This window comes from Macaca nemestrina, chromosome 2 (assembly GCF_043159975.1).
Source record: "Macaca nemestrina isolate mMacNem1 chromosome 2, mMacNem.hap1, whole genome shotgun sequence".
In the NCBI taxonomy this organism is placed as follows: Eukaryota; Metazoa; Chordata; class Mammalia; order Primates; family Cercopithecidae; genus Macaca; species Macaca nemestrina.
The window spans coordinates 33,465,061-33,484,134 of record NC_092126.1 but is presented as its reverse complement, the minus strand read 5'-3'; the positions used below and the strand labels follow the sequence as shown (position 1 = coordinate 33,484,134).

Below are 19,074 nucleotides of genomic sequence, written 5' to 3'. Positions count from 1 at the left end.
TATAATTGCAAACTCTGCACAGTGACAGCCCCTGGAATTAAGTGACTTTAAAGTTCTAGAACAAGATAAATTGGTCAACTTTTTACACTACTTTATCAGTTAAGGAAGACCTTTGGTTACAAATACAGAAAATCTAACCAACAGCGACGTCAACAAATGTTTATTTTTCCCATGTAATAAGATGTTTGGAGATCAGGGCTGTGGGTTCAGAGGCTTGACTATTATCAGGGCCGGCCTTCCTTCCTTCCTTCCTTCCTTCCTTCCTTCCTTCCTTCTTTCCTCCCTCCCTCCATCCCTCCCTCCCTTCCTTCCTTTCTGTTTGAGACGGAGTTTCGCTCTTGTTGCCCAGGCTGGAGTGCAATGGTGTGATTTTGGCTCACTGCAATCTCTGCCTCCCAGTTTCAAGCAATTCTCCTGCCTCAGCCTCCTGAGTAGCTGGGATTACAGGCATGTGCCACCATGTCTGGCTGATTTTGTATTTTTAGTAGAGACAGGGTTTCTCCATGTTGGTTAGGCTGGTCTCAAACTCCTGACCTCAGGTGATCCGCCCACCGGCCTCCCAAAGTGCTGGGATTACAGGTAAGACACCATGCCTGGCCCAGGGCTGGTATTTCTGTTACTCTCTTTACCTTTTCCTCATGCCTCTTGAATCATGGTCACATTATAGCTACTGTAGCTCTGGGCAAGGCATCTGTATTAAAGGCTGGAAGAAAGTCAGAGGGGAAATAGGTGGTGCCAGCAGATTTCTCCTTGTATCTCTTTGGACAAAACGTAAGGCATGGCTGTGCCTCAGTTAAGGAAGACTGGAAAAACAAGTATCGCCAGTGGCCACATAAAAATGTGTTCAATGATGGACCACATATACAACGTCCCATAAGATTATAATGGAGGTGAAAAACTTCTATTGCTCACCTGTTGTTGGTGATGCTGGTGCAAAATAACCTGAATTGCCAGCCATATAAGAGCCTAACACATACAACTATGCACAATACATAATACTTGGTAATGACAATAAACGACTATGTTACTGCTGTTTTTAGTATATTATTCTTTATATCACTAGAGTGTATGCCTTCTATTTATGAAAAAAAGTTAACTATAAAACAGCCTTTTGTGCTTCTCAGTTACTACTTTTGACTTAGTAATGTGATCTTAGGAAAGTCATTTACTTCTCTGCACCTTTGTTTTATTATCTGAAAAACGGGGACAGTTTTTTCATAGAATTGATGGGCAGTTCAAATGAATTAATATCTGGCATATTTTACGCCCTATAACAGGGTTAACTTTTCAAGGTAATATGACATGTTCTGGCCAGGCGCCGTGGCTCACACCTGTAATCCCAGCACTTTGAAAGGCCGAGGTGGATAGATTACTTGAGGTCAGGAGTTTGAGACCAGCCTGGCCAAGATGGTGAAACTCCATCTCTACTAAAAACATAAAAATTAGCCAAGCGTGGTGGTGGGTGCCTGTAATCCCAGCTACTCAAGAGTTTGAGGCACGAGAATTGCTTGAACCCGGGAGGTGGAGGTTGCAGTGAGTAGAGACTGTGCCACTGCACTCCAGCCTGGGTGATAGAGCGAGACTGTCTCTCTCTCAAAAAAAGTAATATTACATGTTCAAATATAAAGGTCATGTAGATATTGGATACATGAGTTCAGCGATCAGGCAAAGGTTTGAGAGGGGAAAAACAGTATCATCAGCATACTGATGATATTTAAATCCACAGAATCGGAAAAAGTCACTTAAGGAGAAATTTTTTTTTTTTTTTTTTTTTTTTTTTTGAGACGGAGTCTCGCTCTGTCGCCGGGGCTGGAGCGCAGTGGCCGGATCTCAGCTCACTGCAAGCTCCGCCTCCCGGGTTTACGCCATTCTCCTGCCTCAGCCTCCTGTGTAGCTGGGACTACAGGCGCCCGCCACCTCGCCCGGCTAGTTTTTTGTATTTTTTTAGTAGAGACGGGGTTTCACCGTGTTCGCCAGGATGGTCTCGATCTCCTGACCTCGTGATCCGCCCGTCTCGGCCTCCCAAAGTGCTGGGATTACAGGCTTGAGCCACCGCGCCCGGCCCGGAGAAATTTTAAATAGAGATGAAGTACCTAGAAAAACAGAAGATGCTATAACATATTATTGAATTGATCTCAAGTAGTGAGCACCATATTTGCCAAACCATTTACCTAACTCAAGAGAAAAACTTTGCCCTGGCCAGGCACAGTGGGCCATGCATGTAATCCCAGCATTTTGGGAGACCAAGGTGGGTAGACTGCTTGAGCTCAGCAGTTTAAGACCAGTCTGGGCAACACGGTGAAACCCCATTTCTACAAAAATTGTTTTAAAAATTGGCCAGATGTGGTGGCTCAGGCCTGTGGTCACAGCTACTCAGGAGGCTGAGGAAAGAGGACTGCTTGATTCCAGGAGGCAGAGGTAGCAGGGAGCCAAGATCATGCCACTCCATTCCAGTCTGGGTGACAGAGTGAGACCCTGCCTCAAAAAAAAAAAAAAGTTTGCCCATGATGTTTATTTAACATGTTAACAAATGTCTTCACTATAAAGATTCAAAGAAAAAAAAAATCCCATCTGGATTTTGGTCTAAAGAAAAGCTTTTCATTTCATATTAACTCATTTATTCCCCTTTACCGAACAATGAGAACTATATAAGTCACAAATTTACCTTTTGTGCTGCCACAATTTCAAAGCTAAATTAATACTTTAACTTTTTTTGTTTGTTTGTTTGTTTTGAGACGGAGTTTTACTCTGTCACCCAGGCTAGAATGCAGTGGTGTGATCTTGGCTAACTGCAAACTCTGCCTCCCAGGTTCAAGTGATTCTCCTGCCTCAGCCTCCTGAGTAGCTGAGATTACAGACACCTGCCACCATGCCGGGCTAATTTTTGTATTTTTACTAGAGATGGGGTTTCACTATGTTGGCCAGGCTGGTCTCGAACTCCTGACCTCAGGTGATCTGCCCGCCTTGGCTTCCCAAAGTGCTGGGATTACAGGCGTGAGTCACCATGCCCGGCCAAATTTAACTGAAGTTTAATTTATTAATTCCAAGTACTATTTCTCTGCTCCTTTTGAATGAATATTTATTATTTTCTCGTTTTATTTGAGTTACTTTTGTAAAGTCATTTCAAATCTTTTGTGGAAGAGAACTGGTGAAGGAATAGAGGTGGATAATAGTGGAAGACAGAGGAATGGCTTGGATAGATGTATTCCGTTTGCCTACCTCCTCCTCTGCAGCCAGCATCTCACTCACTGCCCTCTTCAATCCCCCACAGTGGCCTTCTCTTTGTTCCTAACTTGTCAAACTTCTCCCCACTGCTAGTCCTTTACTTTTACTCTTCCTTTTGCTTACAACACTATTCCCATTATTCTTTATTTAGCCAAAGCCTGTTCATCTCTTACATCCCAGATTAAATGCCCATACCGTGGGCATGTCTTCCCTGACTGCCCCTTATTATATACTCTCGTGGACCCTGTACTTTTTCTCCATAACACTTATTATCATTGAAATCCTTTGATTTTTTTTGACAAATCATCTACTTTAAAAAATGTTAACCCTTTCATTTCCATGTATTCAAGAACAGTTTTATCCAAGATTATACATTCCAAGAAAATTGGAATCTAGTTCTCCCTATCCTTTGTCTGCCTATTTTTTCATGTGTAATGGTGAAAGAGCTTTAGGTCAGGCAGCTTAGGTGTTTTTAAATAAGATCCAGAGAAGTGATAGCAATGAAATAATTACCAATTTTTAAAAACATTTCTGCCACTTCGTTTCTCTCTGAAATATTCAATCTATATTCACATTTCTTCAATTATGCATGAAATGTTTTTTATAGCTGTTTCTAATCCTGGATCTAGTTGAAGCTCACACATTGCATTTAAATTTCATGTCTCTTTAGAATCTTTTAATTTAGAAAAGTCAGTCCATGTTTTTCACGGTATTCACTCTTTGAAGAATCCAGGCTAATATTCCATTTTCTGGATTTGTCTGCTTGTTTCCTGACGGTATTGCTTAATTAATTTTTCTATTCCTTTTTTTTTAATAGGCTGGAAATTGGGTCTAGAGTAGGATTGTCTAATAAAAACATAACATAAGCCACATATGTAATTTTAAATTAGTAATCACATTTTAAAAAGTAAAAAGAGGCCGGGCGTGGTGGCTCACACCTGTAATCCCAGCACTTTGGGAGGCTGAGGTGGGCGGATCATGAGGTCAGGAGATCGAGGCCATCCTGGCTAACACAGTGAAATCCTGTCCCTACTAAAAATACAAAAAATTAGCCAGGCATGGTGGCGGGCGCCTATGGTTCCACCTACTCAGGAGGCTGAGGCAGGAGAATGGTGTGAACCCGGGAGGCGCAGCTTGCAGTAAGCCGAGATCGTGCCACTGCACTCCAGCCTGGGCGACAGAAAGATTCATTTTAATTAAATATTTTCCTTAACCCAATATATCTAAAATATGATTCCAACATATAATATTTATCAAAATATATTAATGAGATTTTTTCATTTTCTTTTGTACTAAGTTCTCTAAATCTGTATGTTTTCTATACTTGTAGCACATTTTAATTTGTATTAACCATATTTCAAGAACTCAATAGTGAAATGTAACTAGTGGCTATCATATTGAGCAGTGAGGTCTAGGGGCTTGATTGAATTCAGGTTACACATTCTTAGCAGCCGGGTGAGCTGACTCACGCCTGTAATCCTAGCACTTTGGGAAGCTGAGGTGGGTGGATCACTTCAGCTCAGGCCAGGATCACTTCAGGCCAGGAGTTCAAGACCAGCCTGGCCAACATGGTGTAACCCTTATCTCTACTAAAAATACAAAAATCAGCCAGGCGTGGCAGCATGCACCTGTAATCCAGCTACTTGGGAGCTGAGGCACAAGAATTGCTTGAACCCGGGAGGCAGAAGTTACAGTGAGCTGAGATCATGTTACTGCACTTTAGCCTGGGCAACAGAGCAAGAGTGTCAAAAAAAGAGAGAAAAAACCAAAAATATTCTTGGCAAGAATGCTTCATGGGTGACAGTATATATTTCCCATTGCATTATATCAGGAGCCTCAAAATATCCGTGTCCTACTATTAGTGATACTAACTTTGATCACTTGGATAAAGGGGTTATGAAAAGGTTTTCCACTATAAAAGTTCATTTTCATTCTTTTTTAACATAGAAAATAATCTGTAGGTATTCCTTGGGTACCATGAGACCATCTTGTTGTTCACAACTTTTACCCAATGATCTTAGAACCCATTGACAATCCATGTAAAAATCAATTATTGCACTGCAGGTTACAAAATGGTAATTTCTTATAATTTATTTTACATGTATTAGCTGGCATTCTTTTTTTTTTGAGACGGAGTCTCGCTCTGTCACCCAAGCTGGAGTGCAGTGGCCAGATCTCAGCTCACTGCAAGCTCCGCCCCCTGGGTTTACACCATTCTCCTGCCTCAGCCTCCCGAGTAGCTGGGACTACAGGTGCCCGCCACCTCGCCCGGCTAGTTTTTTGTATTTTTTTAGTAGAGATGGGGTTTCACCGTGTTAGCTAGGATGGTCTCGATCTCTTGACCTCGTGATCTGCCCGTCTTGGCCTCCCAAAGTGCTGGGATTACAGGCTTGAGACACCACGCCCGGCCTAGCTGGCATTCTTGTATAAGAAGATAAAATACTTACTATTAACTAGAAGGAGCTGTTTATATTAGGGATCCTTCCCCCCTGCCTTATTTTTCCCCTTAGGATGCAAGGACAGCAGAGCTCACATGGACATCTCACAGGACTGCAAATGCACTGGTGGAGTAAACAGCTCAGGAGAGGGAGGAAATGAATAGACAGACATTCATCAGGCAGATGAATGTATTTGTAAAGGTAAGGCTAACTGCTATAATTAATAGACTATGAGATTTTGCTGGCTTATAATGGGGTATACTTTTGTATATGTAAAAGTTCTATGTGGGTGTGCCTGCTAAGCAGGGGTCTTTCTCCAGGCTGTGATTTGGGGACACAGGCTGCTATCTTCTTGTGGCTCTGGCATTAACTAGGGCCTTTAAGTCTTCTGCAACCAGGCTAAAGAGGAAAGAAGGTGGAACTCATTCACCTCCTAACTATCATGTACTAGAAATGAAACACATAATTTCCACCTGAACTTCATAGTGAAAGCTAGTAAAATGGCTCCACTTAGGTGCAAACAGTGGTGTGGGACTGAAAAATATGGTTCCTATAGTTCAGGCACTTCCCAGAAACATCTATTTTCTGTGGAAGGGGACAGTTAGCCATCACTGCCAAAATGCAGCTGCAAGGACACTGGCTAGAGGATGGTCCAGTGTTTGCTGGCTCTTTCTTAGTTTGACTTCAACAGTAGCAAGTAAATTTTATCTTTTATTTGCTTTGAAAAGAACTAGGTGAAATTTCTTCAAAAAAAAAAACCTCCATGGACGGTCATGATTGCTATTTAACAACAGAAACAAGGAAAGAAGGAAGAAAGAATGAGAAGGAAAGAAAGAAAAAAGGAGGAACTGGAAAGAAAAAGAAAAGAAAACCATAGTAGTGAGTATAGAAGGCATTGAAAAAATCCACAAGTTATTTCACAAAATGTAATGTTGGGGAAAATACAGGTGGGGAAAAGCAGAAATAATCTAAATCGAGACATATTTACCATATTTCTATACCATTACTTCTCTATTGGAGAGATATCTAAAGCACTTACATACATGGTATTCAAAGTCTGAAATATAAGCTTACTCCTTAAAAAAATACTATCTGGTAATTAACTGAGTGCTTCTACTGATTTTATGTATATATTTTAGATGTTCCCAGTCCTGGGACTCCTGACCTTGGCCCTAATGATCACAAACCTCACAAAGTCCATATTTATTGATTCAAAAAATACTGATTGAATGTCTATCATCTGTTAGGTATGGTTCTAGGTGTTGAAGATATCCTGATGAGTAAGAATCACACAATCACTGTTGTCGTGGCGTTTACAGTCTAGTGATAAAAGAGACAATAAACAGTTATGCCTCAAACTTAAAGGATTTCAATAATAATAAGCACTGTGAAGGAAAAGTAGAAGGTCCATGAAAGTATATAATGGGGGGCAGTCAGTGAAGAACTGCATGAGGTGATGGCACCTAATCTGGGACTTGAAAGATGAAAAGATTTTGGCTAAAGAATAGGGGAAAGAGTGTTCTAAGCAGAGGAAAGAGTAAGTGTGAAGGACTAACAGTAGGGAAAGGTTTGACAATTAGAACAGGATAGGAGCAAAGAGAAAGCCAGTGTGGGAGATTGAGAGGGACAATGAGTGATGTCAATTGCAGTGCAGCAGGTGGGCAGGGGTCAGATCATGCAAGGATTTGTAGGGCAAGCTACGAATTTTTAATGTTAGCCTAAAAATGAGGAGGAGCTTCTAGAAGGATGTAAGCACAGATGTCTTATGATTATAATTTCATATAAAAAAGGCTACTCTAGGACTAGCCATGTCAGACATTAAAACATTATACAATTATTTTAAAAGTACTGGTAGATGAATTAAATAGTACCTCAATGGACAGAAAAGAAAGTCCAGCAGAAGACCCAGATATACATAGGAAATCTGTTATATGGTAAATATGACATTTCAACTAAGTGGGGGGAAATGTATTACTCAACATTTTTAGATAACTGAGTAACTCTCTAGAAAAACATACAGTTGTAGCTATACTTCAGAAATTTAAGAGCACAAAATGAAACCATAAAAGACCCAGAAAAAATTTTGGGAGAAGTATACAAAATAATATCAGGAGTGAGGAGTGCCTTTTCTGTGTAGGTTTCAAAATGTAGACATCATGACAATGATGGTTGCTTGGCCTAGGCTCTGAGGAGATGGCAGTGAATGGGTTCAAGGTATATTTCGGGGATGGAATCAGCAAGAGCAAGTGATCACTGAATGGGAGGAATGAGTGTGGTGAGGAAGAGGGGGAGAGTAGGAATATGTTAAGGATGCCTTAATGAGTTCCAAATTTACAGTCTTGAGGAATTCAGTGGGTAGTAGTGCTGCATATTGAGTTGGAGAAGAAGGGAGGAGGGAATGTTGCAGGGATAATAACAATTTCAGCTTTGGATTAAAACATTTTGTGTTTTAAAGAACACTATCAAAAATGTGAAAAGACAACATAGAGAAAATATTTGCAAATACTATCTCCGATAAGGGATTTGTATCTAGAATATATAAAGAATGCTTACAACTCAATAATAAAAAGACAAACCAATTAAAAATAGTCAAATAATTTATATAGACATCTCTTCAAAGAAGATATATGAACAGAAAACAAGCACAATAAGAAAGATGCTTAATAGAATTGGTTATTAGGGAAATACAAATCAAAACAACGAGATACCACTTAAGAGCCACCAGGATAATAAAAAAAGGAGATAATAACAGTGTCAGCAAGAATGTGGAGAAATTAGAGCCCTCATACATTGCTAATGGGAATGTAAAATGGTGCCTGCACTTTGGAAAACAGTTTGGCAGTTTCTGAAATGTTAAACATAGAGCTGCCATATGAGCCCGCAATTTCATTCCTCAGTATCTATCCAAGAGAAATGAAAACATATGGCTACACAAAGACTTATACACTAATGCTATGAACATAGCAGCATTATTCATAATAACCTAAAAGTAAAACAACTCAAATGTCTATCAACTGACAAAAGGATAAACAAAATGTGATATATCCATACAAAAAAAATATTTGCAACAACAAATAAATGAAGTACTAATACAAGCTACAACAGGGATAATCCTCAAAAACATTATGCAAAGTGAAAGAAGTCAGTCTCAAAGCCCACATATTATATATAAAATGTCCAGAAGAGGCAAGCGTATAGAAACAGAAAGTAGATTAGTGATTGCCTAGGGCTGGAAGCGGGAGGAGAAATGGGGGAGAACAGGAGCGACTGCGAATGGTTTCACGGTTTCCTTTTGGGGTAATGAAAATGTTTAAAATCAGGCAGGCTGGGCACGGTGGCTCATACCTGTAATCTCAGCACTTTGGGAGGTCGAGGCGGGCGGATCACTTGAGGTCAGGAGATCCAGACCATCCTGGCCAACATGGTGAAACCCCGTCTCTACTAACAATACAAAAACTAGCTGGGCGTGGTGGCACATGCCTGTGGTCCCAGCTACTCTGGAGGCAGAAGCATGAGAATCGCTTGAACCCGGTGGAGGTGGAGCTTGCAGTAAGCCGAGATGGCACTACTGCATTCCTGCCTGGGTGACACAGCGAGATTCTGTCTCCAAAAAAAAAAAAAAAAAAGGCCGGGTGCGGTGGTTCACGCCTGTAATCCCAGCACTTTGGGAGGCCGAGGTTGGCGGATCACGAGGTCAGGAGATTGAGACCATAACACGGTGAAACCCCGTCTCTACTAAAAACACAAAAAATTAGCCAGGCGTAGAGGCCGGCGTCTATAGTCCCAGCTACTCGGGAGGTTGAAGCCGGAGAATCGCTTGAACCCGGGAGGTGGAGGTTGCAGCAAGCCGAGATCGTGCCACTGCACTCCAGCCAGGGTTACAGAACGAGACTCCGAGACTCCATCTCAAAAATAAATAACTAAATAAAATCACATTATAGGGATGATTGCACAACTCGACAGATGTATTAAAAACTACTGCTTTGTACATTTTAAGCAGGTGAACTTTATGGTATGTAAGTTACATCTCAATAGAACTCTTAAAAATCCAGCTTGGGATATATTAGTTTTCCTAAATATTCTTGAGTTCTCTTAACGCTGTTCTGCTGTCCTGGGAGTGAAGGGGTGTCTGAACAGGTTCTAGGGGATGTCAGAAACCTCAGCGTTCGAGAATGAAAGGTAGAAGAGGAGGACGGGGGTAGATCGTTGTCAGAGCATTATTTTCTCCCTGTAGTTTCGCCCGGAGTAAGACCACGCCTTCGTTCGTTTCCTAGCAACCAGTTTCCTACCCCGGCAATTCCTCAAGGCTCACTCTTTTTCGTCACTTCTGCTCGGCGACAGGAAGTGAGGTCAGACCGGCTGCTTTCCCGGGAGTTCGGCGTTTGCTGCGGCTGTAGCAGCTGAAGTATAGTGTTTTCCTGGGACTGGCGGTCTCCACTTCTCTCCCGGGTTCCATCTCCCCCCGCCCGGTGGTGAGGCCCTCGAGGAGGGCTCGGAAGGGTGTAGCGATCCGCGCTAGAGGAAGACGAGGCCCAGGAACGCATGGCCCCCAGGGCAGGTTAGGGGGCTGGAAGGGGCAAATCCCAGGGTACCTGTGGAAACTCTTTAGCGTGGCTTCTTCTCTCTGCTGAGACCCCGAGAGCTTTCCCAGTTCTCCTCCCAGGACCACCCGGGTTCCTGAAGAGCGGGACTTTTCTGCGCCCCTCCCCCAACAGCCCATCTCCTGCCTATGAAGAAAGACCCTTCGTAGAGATAGCTTCCCCGCTGCTGACGCGTTTTCCCGTCCCGTCCTCGAAGTAGTCCACTATGACCTCGTTGTGAAGCCTCTGAACGATTTTTGACACTTTCCCGAGGCCTAGGGTAAATGTTTATGTGTGCTTAAGGTCGTGTGTGTATATGTGTGGCATTTATTTCTTGCAAAACCTGAGTTAGCAAAACCCTGGGCTACGGTTAGCAAGTGCCTATTTTGGTCTACATTTCTTTAACATCTGTGGCAAGGTTTCTTGTTGCAGACCAGGGAAGTTTGCGCCTTCTTTTAGCTGGGTGAGCGGGCACATTGGAATTAGGCAGGAAGTGTCCAGGAGTTAACTGAATTTTTAGATCTTGGTTTGACCATTTCAGGAATTCAGTGACCTATTTGTATTAGATGACTCCTAGTCAGTTTCACATTTTTCTTTTTTTCTTTTTTCTTTTGAGATGGATGGAGTCTCGCTCTGTCACCCAGGCTGGAGTGCAGTGGCGGGATCTCCACTCACTGCAACCTACGCGTCCTGGGTTCAAGCAGTTCTCCTGCCTCAGCCTCACGAGTAGCTGGGATTACAGGCGCCCACTACCACACCCGGCTAATTTTTGTATTTTTAGTGGAGAGGGGGTTTAACCATGTTGGCCAGGCTCGTCTTGAACTCCTGATCTCGTGATCCGCTGGCCTCGATCTCCCGAAGTGCTGGGATTACATGCGTGAGCCACCGCGCCCGGCCAGTTTTAAGTTTTTAATGTGTCTGTGTCTTATTTCCAAGAAACTACAGGTTCTTGGACAAGAACTATGTCATATAGTAATTTTGTGATTCTCATAGCCCCAAGCACAGCACGGAATACATAGTAAAGGCTCATTAATATTTTAAATTTAAATATCAGAAAATAACACATTCTAACATTTTTGGCTTAAAGTTGAAGAGACCTATGTAAATATAGTTCAGCTCCTGGAAATGGCGATGCACAATAGCAGGATCTTTTTAGGTAAAATAAGGTCTTCTTAGAGAAAATAACATGGTCTTTTTAGATAAATGTGTGTGAAATTTAGGGACTGCCCAGAAGGCTAGGTACAGTGCTCTTAGTGGAAGAGAAATATGCTGCATCTGTCTTTTCGGAAGAGACCAAATAATGGAATAATGGTATTTCACTGCTTCTTTGTTTCTTGTCTTTTTTCTTCATTTGTTTTTCTTTTAAATAGGTATTGTATCCTAACCTTACCGACTCCAAAGGTGCCTGCCATCATGGGAAATCAGCTTGCTGGCATTGCTCCCTCCCAGATCCTTTCTGTAGAGAGTTATTTTTCAGATATTCATGACTTTGAATATGATAAAAGCCTGGGGAGTACTCGGTTTTTTAAAGTTGCTCGAGCCAAGCACCGAGAAGGCCTGGTCGTTGTGAAGGTTTTTGCAATTCAGGATCCCACATTGCCTTTAACCAGCTATAAACAAGAGCTGGAGGAACTGAAAATCAGGCTTAATTCTGCACAGAACTGTCTACCTTTCCAAAAAGCATCAGAAAAAGCATCTGAGAAAGCAGCTATGCTCTTTAGGCAGTACGTGCGAGACAATCTCTATGATCGTATCAGTACCCGTCCATTCTTGAATAACATTGAGAAGCGCTGGATTGCTTTCCAGATCCTGACAGCTGTGGACCAAGCACACAAATCTGGAGTTCGTCATGGAGACATCAAGACTGAGAATGTGATGGTCACCAGTTGGAATTGGGTTCTTCTAACTGATTTTGCCAGTTTTAAGCCCACTTATCTTCCAGAAGACAACCCGGCAGATTTCAATTATTTCTTTGACACATCACGGAGGAGAACTTGTTATATTGCTCCTGAACGTTTTGTTGATGGTGGGATGTTTGCCACTGAGTTAGAATATATGAGAGATCCTTCAACTCCACTTGTAGACTTAAATAGCAATCAGAGAACAAGAGGAGAGTTGAAGAGAGCAATGGACATCTTTTCAGCAGGTATTTGAGTGGGTCACATTTGCTAAAGGAGCATTTATCTTTTAACTGTTAATCAGAAATGTAGCTTTTTTTAGTCACCAGATATTGAAAAGTTAATGTCTTGGTTTGTCCTCAGACACTATTTCAATTAGAGGCAGCATTCCTGCATTGGATGTGTTTAAGTGCCTAGGAAATGCAAACAGCAGTTTATTTACACAAACAGATAAACATATTTGCTTGCCTACTTTTATTGTATGTGTCAGGCACTGTCCTAAGTGCTAGGGACATTGATGGATAATATATTTTCATAATGCTTCCATTTTAAAGTGACCATGGATATTGCAAAAGGACATTTCAATGCAGTGTTGTTTACTGTGGTGGTAATAAGCATTGAGTGCTACTATATGAACACATAGATACTTAAATTAGTCCTCATGGTGGTGATGAGTCAAGAGGTGGGATCAAGCAAGGCCTCTTTAATAGAAAGATGATATTTACATTGAAATCTGAAAGTTGATTGGGAGTTAACTTTCGTAGAGTAGTTTGTTTCAGACAGAGAATGTTGCCTACACAAAAGCCTAAAAACCAGAACATGATGCACTGATGTGTTTTCTGGAACACAGAATGTGAATTAAGTAAGGCCCAAACTCAGGCCAGATCAGAAATGGTGTGGCCTGACTGTAGCATGGAGAGTGAATTTTGCAGGGAAGCTACACAGAAGACAGGAAAACAAGTTAGGAGAAAACTGCCACAGTCCAGGTAAGATGATTGTGACTGGCTTAAGGTTGTGGCAGAGTTGGAAGGAGTGGAGAGAAGTGGTAATGCTTAAGAGATTATTAGTAGATAGAATTGTTAGGACTCTGTCATTGGAAGATGAAGTCACGGAACTTCTCCCCGCCCACCAAACTGAGTGGGTGGTAATGCTGGTCCCTGAGACAAGGAGACACAGGAGGAGGAACAGGTAAGATTGGGAAGATGATGAGGTCTGTTTTAGATATGTTAAGTTTGAGATTTCTGCCAAGGATTCAGGAGAAGATGTACAACATATATTTGGTTATATTTTTATTTATTTTTAATTTATTATTATGTTTTAGAGATAGGATCTCACATTGTTGCCTAGGCTGGAGCGCAGTGGTGCAGTCGTAGCTCACTTCAGTCTTCAACTCCAAACATCCTCTTGCCTCAGCTTTCTGCGTGTAGCCAGGACTACAGGCGCACACCACCACACCCAGTTGATATTTTTTAAAACATTTTTGGTAGAGACTGTATTTTACTATGTTGCCCAGAATGTTCCTGAATGCCTGAGCTCAAGCTGTCATCCCACCTCAACCTTCCAAAGTGTTGCGATTACAGGGATGAACTACCACACCTAGCCCAGCAATTGGTTATAAATTTTTGGGCATAGAAATCTGGGATAGAGACGGAGATTTGGGAGTTATCAGGAAATAGGTAGAAATTGTAGCTAGGAAAAGTTTGTACAGAAGTGATTCTTAAGCTTTTTTGGACTCCCTTAAAAAATGTAATGAAATTAGTGGACTCCTTCCCTGGAAAAATGTACCATGCATTCATTCCTATATATTATTTCACATACACAGACCTCATGAAGCTGAGCTATGGATTCCAGATTATTTAAGAATTTATGGGATAGAGAGGAAGGAGAAGTGTGTTGAGGGTGGTACTCTGAGGGACTTCGAAAGAAATCTGGCATCAGTGCCATTTTTGGTAAATTTTGTGATAGTTTGGCTTAATTTTTTTCTCGCTTGTGGGTTTTATTGCCATTGCTTTTGGTGTTTTAGTCATGAAGTCCTTGTCCGTGCCTATGTCCTGAATGGTATTGCCTAGGTTTTCTTCTAGGGTTTTTGTGGTTTTAGGTCTAGCATTTAAGTCTTTAATCCATCTTGAATTAATTTTTGTATAAGGTGTAAGGAAGGGATCCAGTTTCAGCTTTTCACATATGGCTAGCCAGTTTTCCCAGCACCATTAACTAAATAGGGAATCCTTTCCCCATTTCTTGTTTTTGTCAGGTTTGTCAAAGACCAGGTGGTTGTAGATGTGTGGTATTGTTTCTGAGGACTCTGTTCTGTTCCATTGATCTATATCTCTGTTTTGGTACCAGTACCATGCTGTTTTGGTTACCATGCTGCCTTGTAGCATAGTTTGAAGTCAGGTAGTGTGATGCCTCCAGCTTGGTTCTTTTGGCTTAGGATTGTCTTGGCAATGTGGGCTCTTTTTTGGTTCCATATGAAGTTTAAAGTAGATTTTTCCGATTCTGTGAAGAAAGTCATTGGTAGTTTGATGGGGATGGCATTGAATCTGTAAATTACCTTGGGGAGTATGGCCATTTTTCACGATACTGATTCTTCGTATCCATAAGAATGGAATGTTCTTCCATTTGTTTGTGTCCTCTTTTATTTCATTGAGCAGAGGTTTGTAGTTCTTGAAGCGTTCCTTCACATCCCTTGTAAGTTGGATTCCTAGGTATTTTATTCTCTTTGAAGCAATTGTGAATGGGAGTTCACTCATGATTTGGCTCTCTGTTTGTCTGTTATTGGTGTATAGGAATGCTTGTGATTTTTGCACATTGATTTTGTATCCTGAGACTTTGCTAAAGTGGCTTATCAGCTTAAGGAGATTTTGGGCTGAGATGATGGGATTTTCTAAATATACAATCATGTCATCTGCCAACAGGGACAATTTGATTTCCTCTTTTCCTAATTGAATACCCTTTATTTCTTTCTCCTGCCTGATTGCCCTGGCCAGAACTTCCAACACTATGTTGAATAGGATGGTGAGAGAGGGCATCCCTGTCTTGTGGCAGTTTTCAAAGGGAATGCTTCCAGTTTTTGCCCATTGAGTATGATATTGGCTGTGGGTCTGTCCTAAATAACTCTTATTATTTTGAGATACGTCCCATCAATACCTAGTTTATTGAGAGTTTTTAGCATGAAGGGCTGTTGAATTTTGTTGAAGGCCTTTTCTGCATCTATTGAGATAATCATGTGGTTTTAGTTTTTGGTTCTGTTTATATGATGGATTATGTTTATTGATTTGCATATGTTGAACCAGCCTTGTATCCAGGGATGAAGCCAACTTGATCGTGGTGGATAAGCTTTTTGATGTGCTGCTCGATTCGGTTTGCCATTATTTTATTAAGGATTTTTGCATCGATGTTTATCGGGGATATTGGTCTAAAATTCTCTTTTTTTGTTATGTCTCTGCCAGGCTTTGGTATCAGGATGATGCTGGCCTCATAAAATGAGTTAGGGAGGATTCCTCTTTTCCTATTGATTGGAATAGTTTCAGAAGAAATGATACCAGCTCCTCTTCGTACCTCTGGTAGAATTCGGCTGTGAATCCCTCTGGTCCTGGACGTTTTTTGGTTGGTAGGCTATTAATTATTGCCTCAATTTCAGAGACTGTTATTGGTCTATTCAGGGATTCAGCTTCTTCCTGGTTTAGTCTTAGGAGGGTGTATGTGTCCAGGAATTTATGCATTTCTTCTAGATTTTTTAGTTTACTTTCATAGAGGTGTTTATAGTATTCTCTGATGGTATTTTGTATTTCTGTTGGATCGGTGGTGATATCCCCTTTGTCATTTTTTATTGCGTCTTGATTCTTGTCTCTTTTCTTCTTTGCTAGTGTTGCTAGCAGTCTATCAATTTTGTTGATCTTTTCAAAAAACCAGCTCCTGGATTCATTGATTTTTTTGAAAGTTTTTTGTGTGTCTATCTCCTTCAGTTCTGCTCTGATCTTAGTTATTTCTGGACTTCTGCTAGTATTTGAATGTGTTTGCTCTTGCTTCTCTAGTTCTTTTAATTGTGATGTTAGGGTGTCAATTTTAGATCTTTCCTGCTTTCTCTTGTGGGCATTTAGAGTTATAAATTTCCCTCTACACACTGCTTTAAATGTGTCCCAGAGATTCTGGTATGTTGTGTCTTTGTTCTCATTGGTTTCAAAGAACATCTTTATTTCTGCCTTCATTTCGTTATGTACCCAGTAGTCATTCAGGAGCAGGTTGTTCAGTTTCCATGTAGTTGAGCGGTTTTGAGTGAGTTTCTTAATCCTGAGTTCTAGTTTGATTGCACTGTGGTCTGAAAGACAGTTTGTTATCATTTCTGTTCTTTTGCTGAGGAGTGCTTTACTTCCAACTACGTGATCAATTTTGAAATAAGTGCGATGTGCTGAGAAGAATGTATATTCTGTTGATTTGGGGTGGAGATTTCTGTAGATGTCTGTTAGGTCTGCTTGGTGCAGAACTGAGTTCAAGTCCTGGATATACTTGTTAACTTTCTGTCTTGTTGATCTGTCTAATGTTGACAGTGGGGTGTTAAAGTCTCCCATTATTATTATGTGGGAGTCTAAGTCTCTTTGTAGGTCTCTGAGGTCTTGCTTTATGAATCTGGGTGCTCCTGTATTGGGTGCATATATATTTAGGATAGTTAGCTCTTCTTGTTGAATTGATCCCTAATAGCCCTCTTTGTCTCTTTTGATCTTTCTTGGTTTAAAGTCTGTTTTATGAGAGACTAGGATTGTAACCCCTGCTTTTTTTTGTTTTCCATTTGCTTGGTGGATCTTCCTCCATCCCTTTATTTTGAGCCTATGTGTGTCTCTGCACGTGAGATGGGTCTCCTGAATACAGCACACTGATGGGTCTTGACTCTATTCAATTTGCCAGTCTGTGTCTTTTAATTGGAGCATTTAGTCCATTTACATTTAAGGTTAATATTGTTATGTGTGAATTTGATCCTGTCATTATGATGTTAGCTGGTTATCTTGCTTGTTAGTTGATGCAGTTTCTTCCTAGCATTGATGGTCTTTATGATTTGACATGGTTTTGCAGTGGGTGGTAGTGATTGTTCCTTTCCACGTTTAGTGCTTCCTTCAGGAGCTCTTGTAAGGCAGGCCTGGTGGTGACAAAGTCTGTCAGCATTTGTTTGTCTGTCAAGGATTTTATTTCTCCTTCACTTACGAAGCTTAGTTTGGCTGGATATGAAATTCTGGGTTGAAATGCTTTTCTTTAAGAATGTTGAATATTGGCCCCCACTCTCTTCTGGTTGTAGAGTTTCTGCCAAGAGATCCGCTGTTAGTCTGATGGGCTTCTCTTTGTGGGTAACCTGACCTTTCTTTCTGGCTGCCCTTAACATTTTTTCCTTCATTTCAACTTTGGTGAATCTGACAATTATGTGTCTTGGAGTTGCCTTTCTTGAGGAGTATCTTTGTGGAGTTCTTTGTGTTTCCTGAATTTGATGTTGGCCTGCCTTGCTAGGTTGGGGAAGTTCTCTTGGATAATATCCTGAAGAGTGTTTTCCACCTTGGTTCCATTCTCCCCGTCACTTTCAGGTACACCTATCAGACGCAGATTTGGTCTTTTCACATAGTCCCATATTTCTTGGAGGCTTTGTTCGTTTCTTTTTACTCTTTTTCTCTAAACTTCTCTTCTTGCTTCACTTCATTCATTTGATTTTCAATCACTGATACCCTTTCTTCCTCTTGATCAAATTGGCTACTGAAGCTTATGCATGCATCACGTAGTTCTCGTGCCATGGTTTTCAGCTCCATTAGGTCATTTAAGGTCTTCCATACACTGTTTATTCTAGTTAGCCATTCGTCTGATCTTTTTTCAAGGTTTTTAGCTTCTTTGCGATGGCTTCGAACATCCTCCTTTAGCTCGGAGAAGTTTGTTATTAGGGATCGTCTGAAGCCTTCTTCTCTCAACTTGTCAATGTCATTCTCCGTCCAGCTTTGTTCCATTGCTGGAGAGGAGCTGCATTCCTTTGGAGGAGAAGAGGCACTCTGATTTTTAGAATTTTCAGCTTTTCTGCTCTGTTTTGTCCCCATCTTTGTGGTTTTACCTACCTTTGGTTTTTGATAATGGTGACATACAGGTGGGGTTTTGGTGTGGATGTCTTTTTCTGTTTGTTAGTTTCTAACAGTCAGGACCCTCAGCTGCAGGTCTGTTAGAGTTTGCTGGAGGTCTACTCCAGGCCCTATTTGCCTAGGTATCACCAGCGGAGGCTGCAGAACAGCAGATGTTGCTGCCTGATCCTTCCTCTGGAAGCTTCGTCTCAGAGGGACACCTGGCTGTATGAGGTGTCAGTCGGCCCCCACTGCGAGGTGTCTGCAAATTAGGCTACTTGGGGGTCAGGGACCCACTTGAGGCAGTCTGTCCATTCTCAGATCTCAAACTCCATGCTGGGAGAACCACTACTCTCTTCAAAGCTGTCTTAGAGGGACATTTAAGTCTGTAGAAGTTTCTGCTGCCTTTTGTTCAGCTATGCCCTGCCCCTCTAGTGGTGTCTACAGAGGCAGGCAGGCCTCCTTGAGCTACCGTGGGCTCCACCCAGTTTGAGCTTCCCAGCCACTTTGTTTACTTACTCAAGCCTCAGCAATGGCGGACGCCCCTCCCCCAGCCTCGCTGCGGCCTTGCAGTTCCATATCAGACTGCTGTGCTAGCAGTGAGCAAGGCTCCATGGGCGTGGGACCCTCTGAGCCAGGCGTGGGATATAATCTCCTGGTGTGCTGTTTGCTAAGACCTTTGGAAAAGGGCAGTATTAGGGTGGGAGTGTCCCGATTTTCCAGGTACTGTCTGTCACAGCTTCCCTTGGCTAGGAAAGGAAATTCCCCAACCCCTTGTGCTTCCCGGATGAGGCAGTGCCCCACCCTGCTTTGGCTCATGCTCTGTGGGCTGCACCCACTGTCTGACAAG

General features: G+C 41.7%; 1 protein-coding gene and 1 long non-coding RNA gene across 3 annotated transcripts in view; one reads left to right on the top strand and one right to left on the bottom strand.

The window, feature by feature from the left end:
- Positions 1 to 5,818, bottom strand: part of LOC139361746 (uncharacterized) — a 36,530-nt gene extending 30,712 nt beyond the window's left edge. Inside the window, exon 1 of the long non-coding RNA XR_011619338.1 lies at positions 5,673 to 5,818. This is a non-coding gene — a long non-coding RNA (uncharacterized lncRNA). The remainder of the gene's footprint in view (positions 1 to 5,672) is intronic.
- Positions 5,819 to 10,008: 4,190 nt separating this feature from the next.
- LOC105490395 (phosphoinositide-3-kinase regulatory subunit 4) overlaps positions 10,009 to 19,074 on the top strand; it is a 73,725-nt gene continuing 64,659 nt past the window's right edge. The window contains exons 1-2 of one of the 2 annotated variants that reach the window (XM_011755942.2): positions 10,009 to 10,523; positions 11,614 to 12,389. In XM_011755942.2, the coding sequence (XP_011754244.2) occupies positions 11,657 to 12,389 (733 nt within the window). In that variant the 5' untranslated portion in view covers positions 10,009 to 10,523; positions 11,614 to 11,656. The remainder of the gene's footprint in view (positions 10,524 to 11,613; positions 12,390 to 19,074) is intronic. The other variant, XM_011755943.2, reaches the window with a different exon arrangement.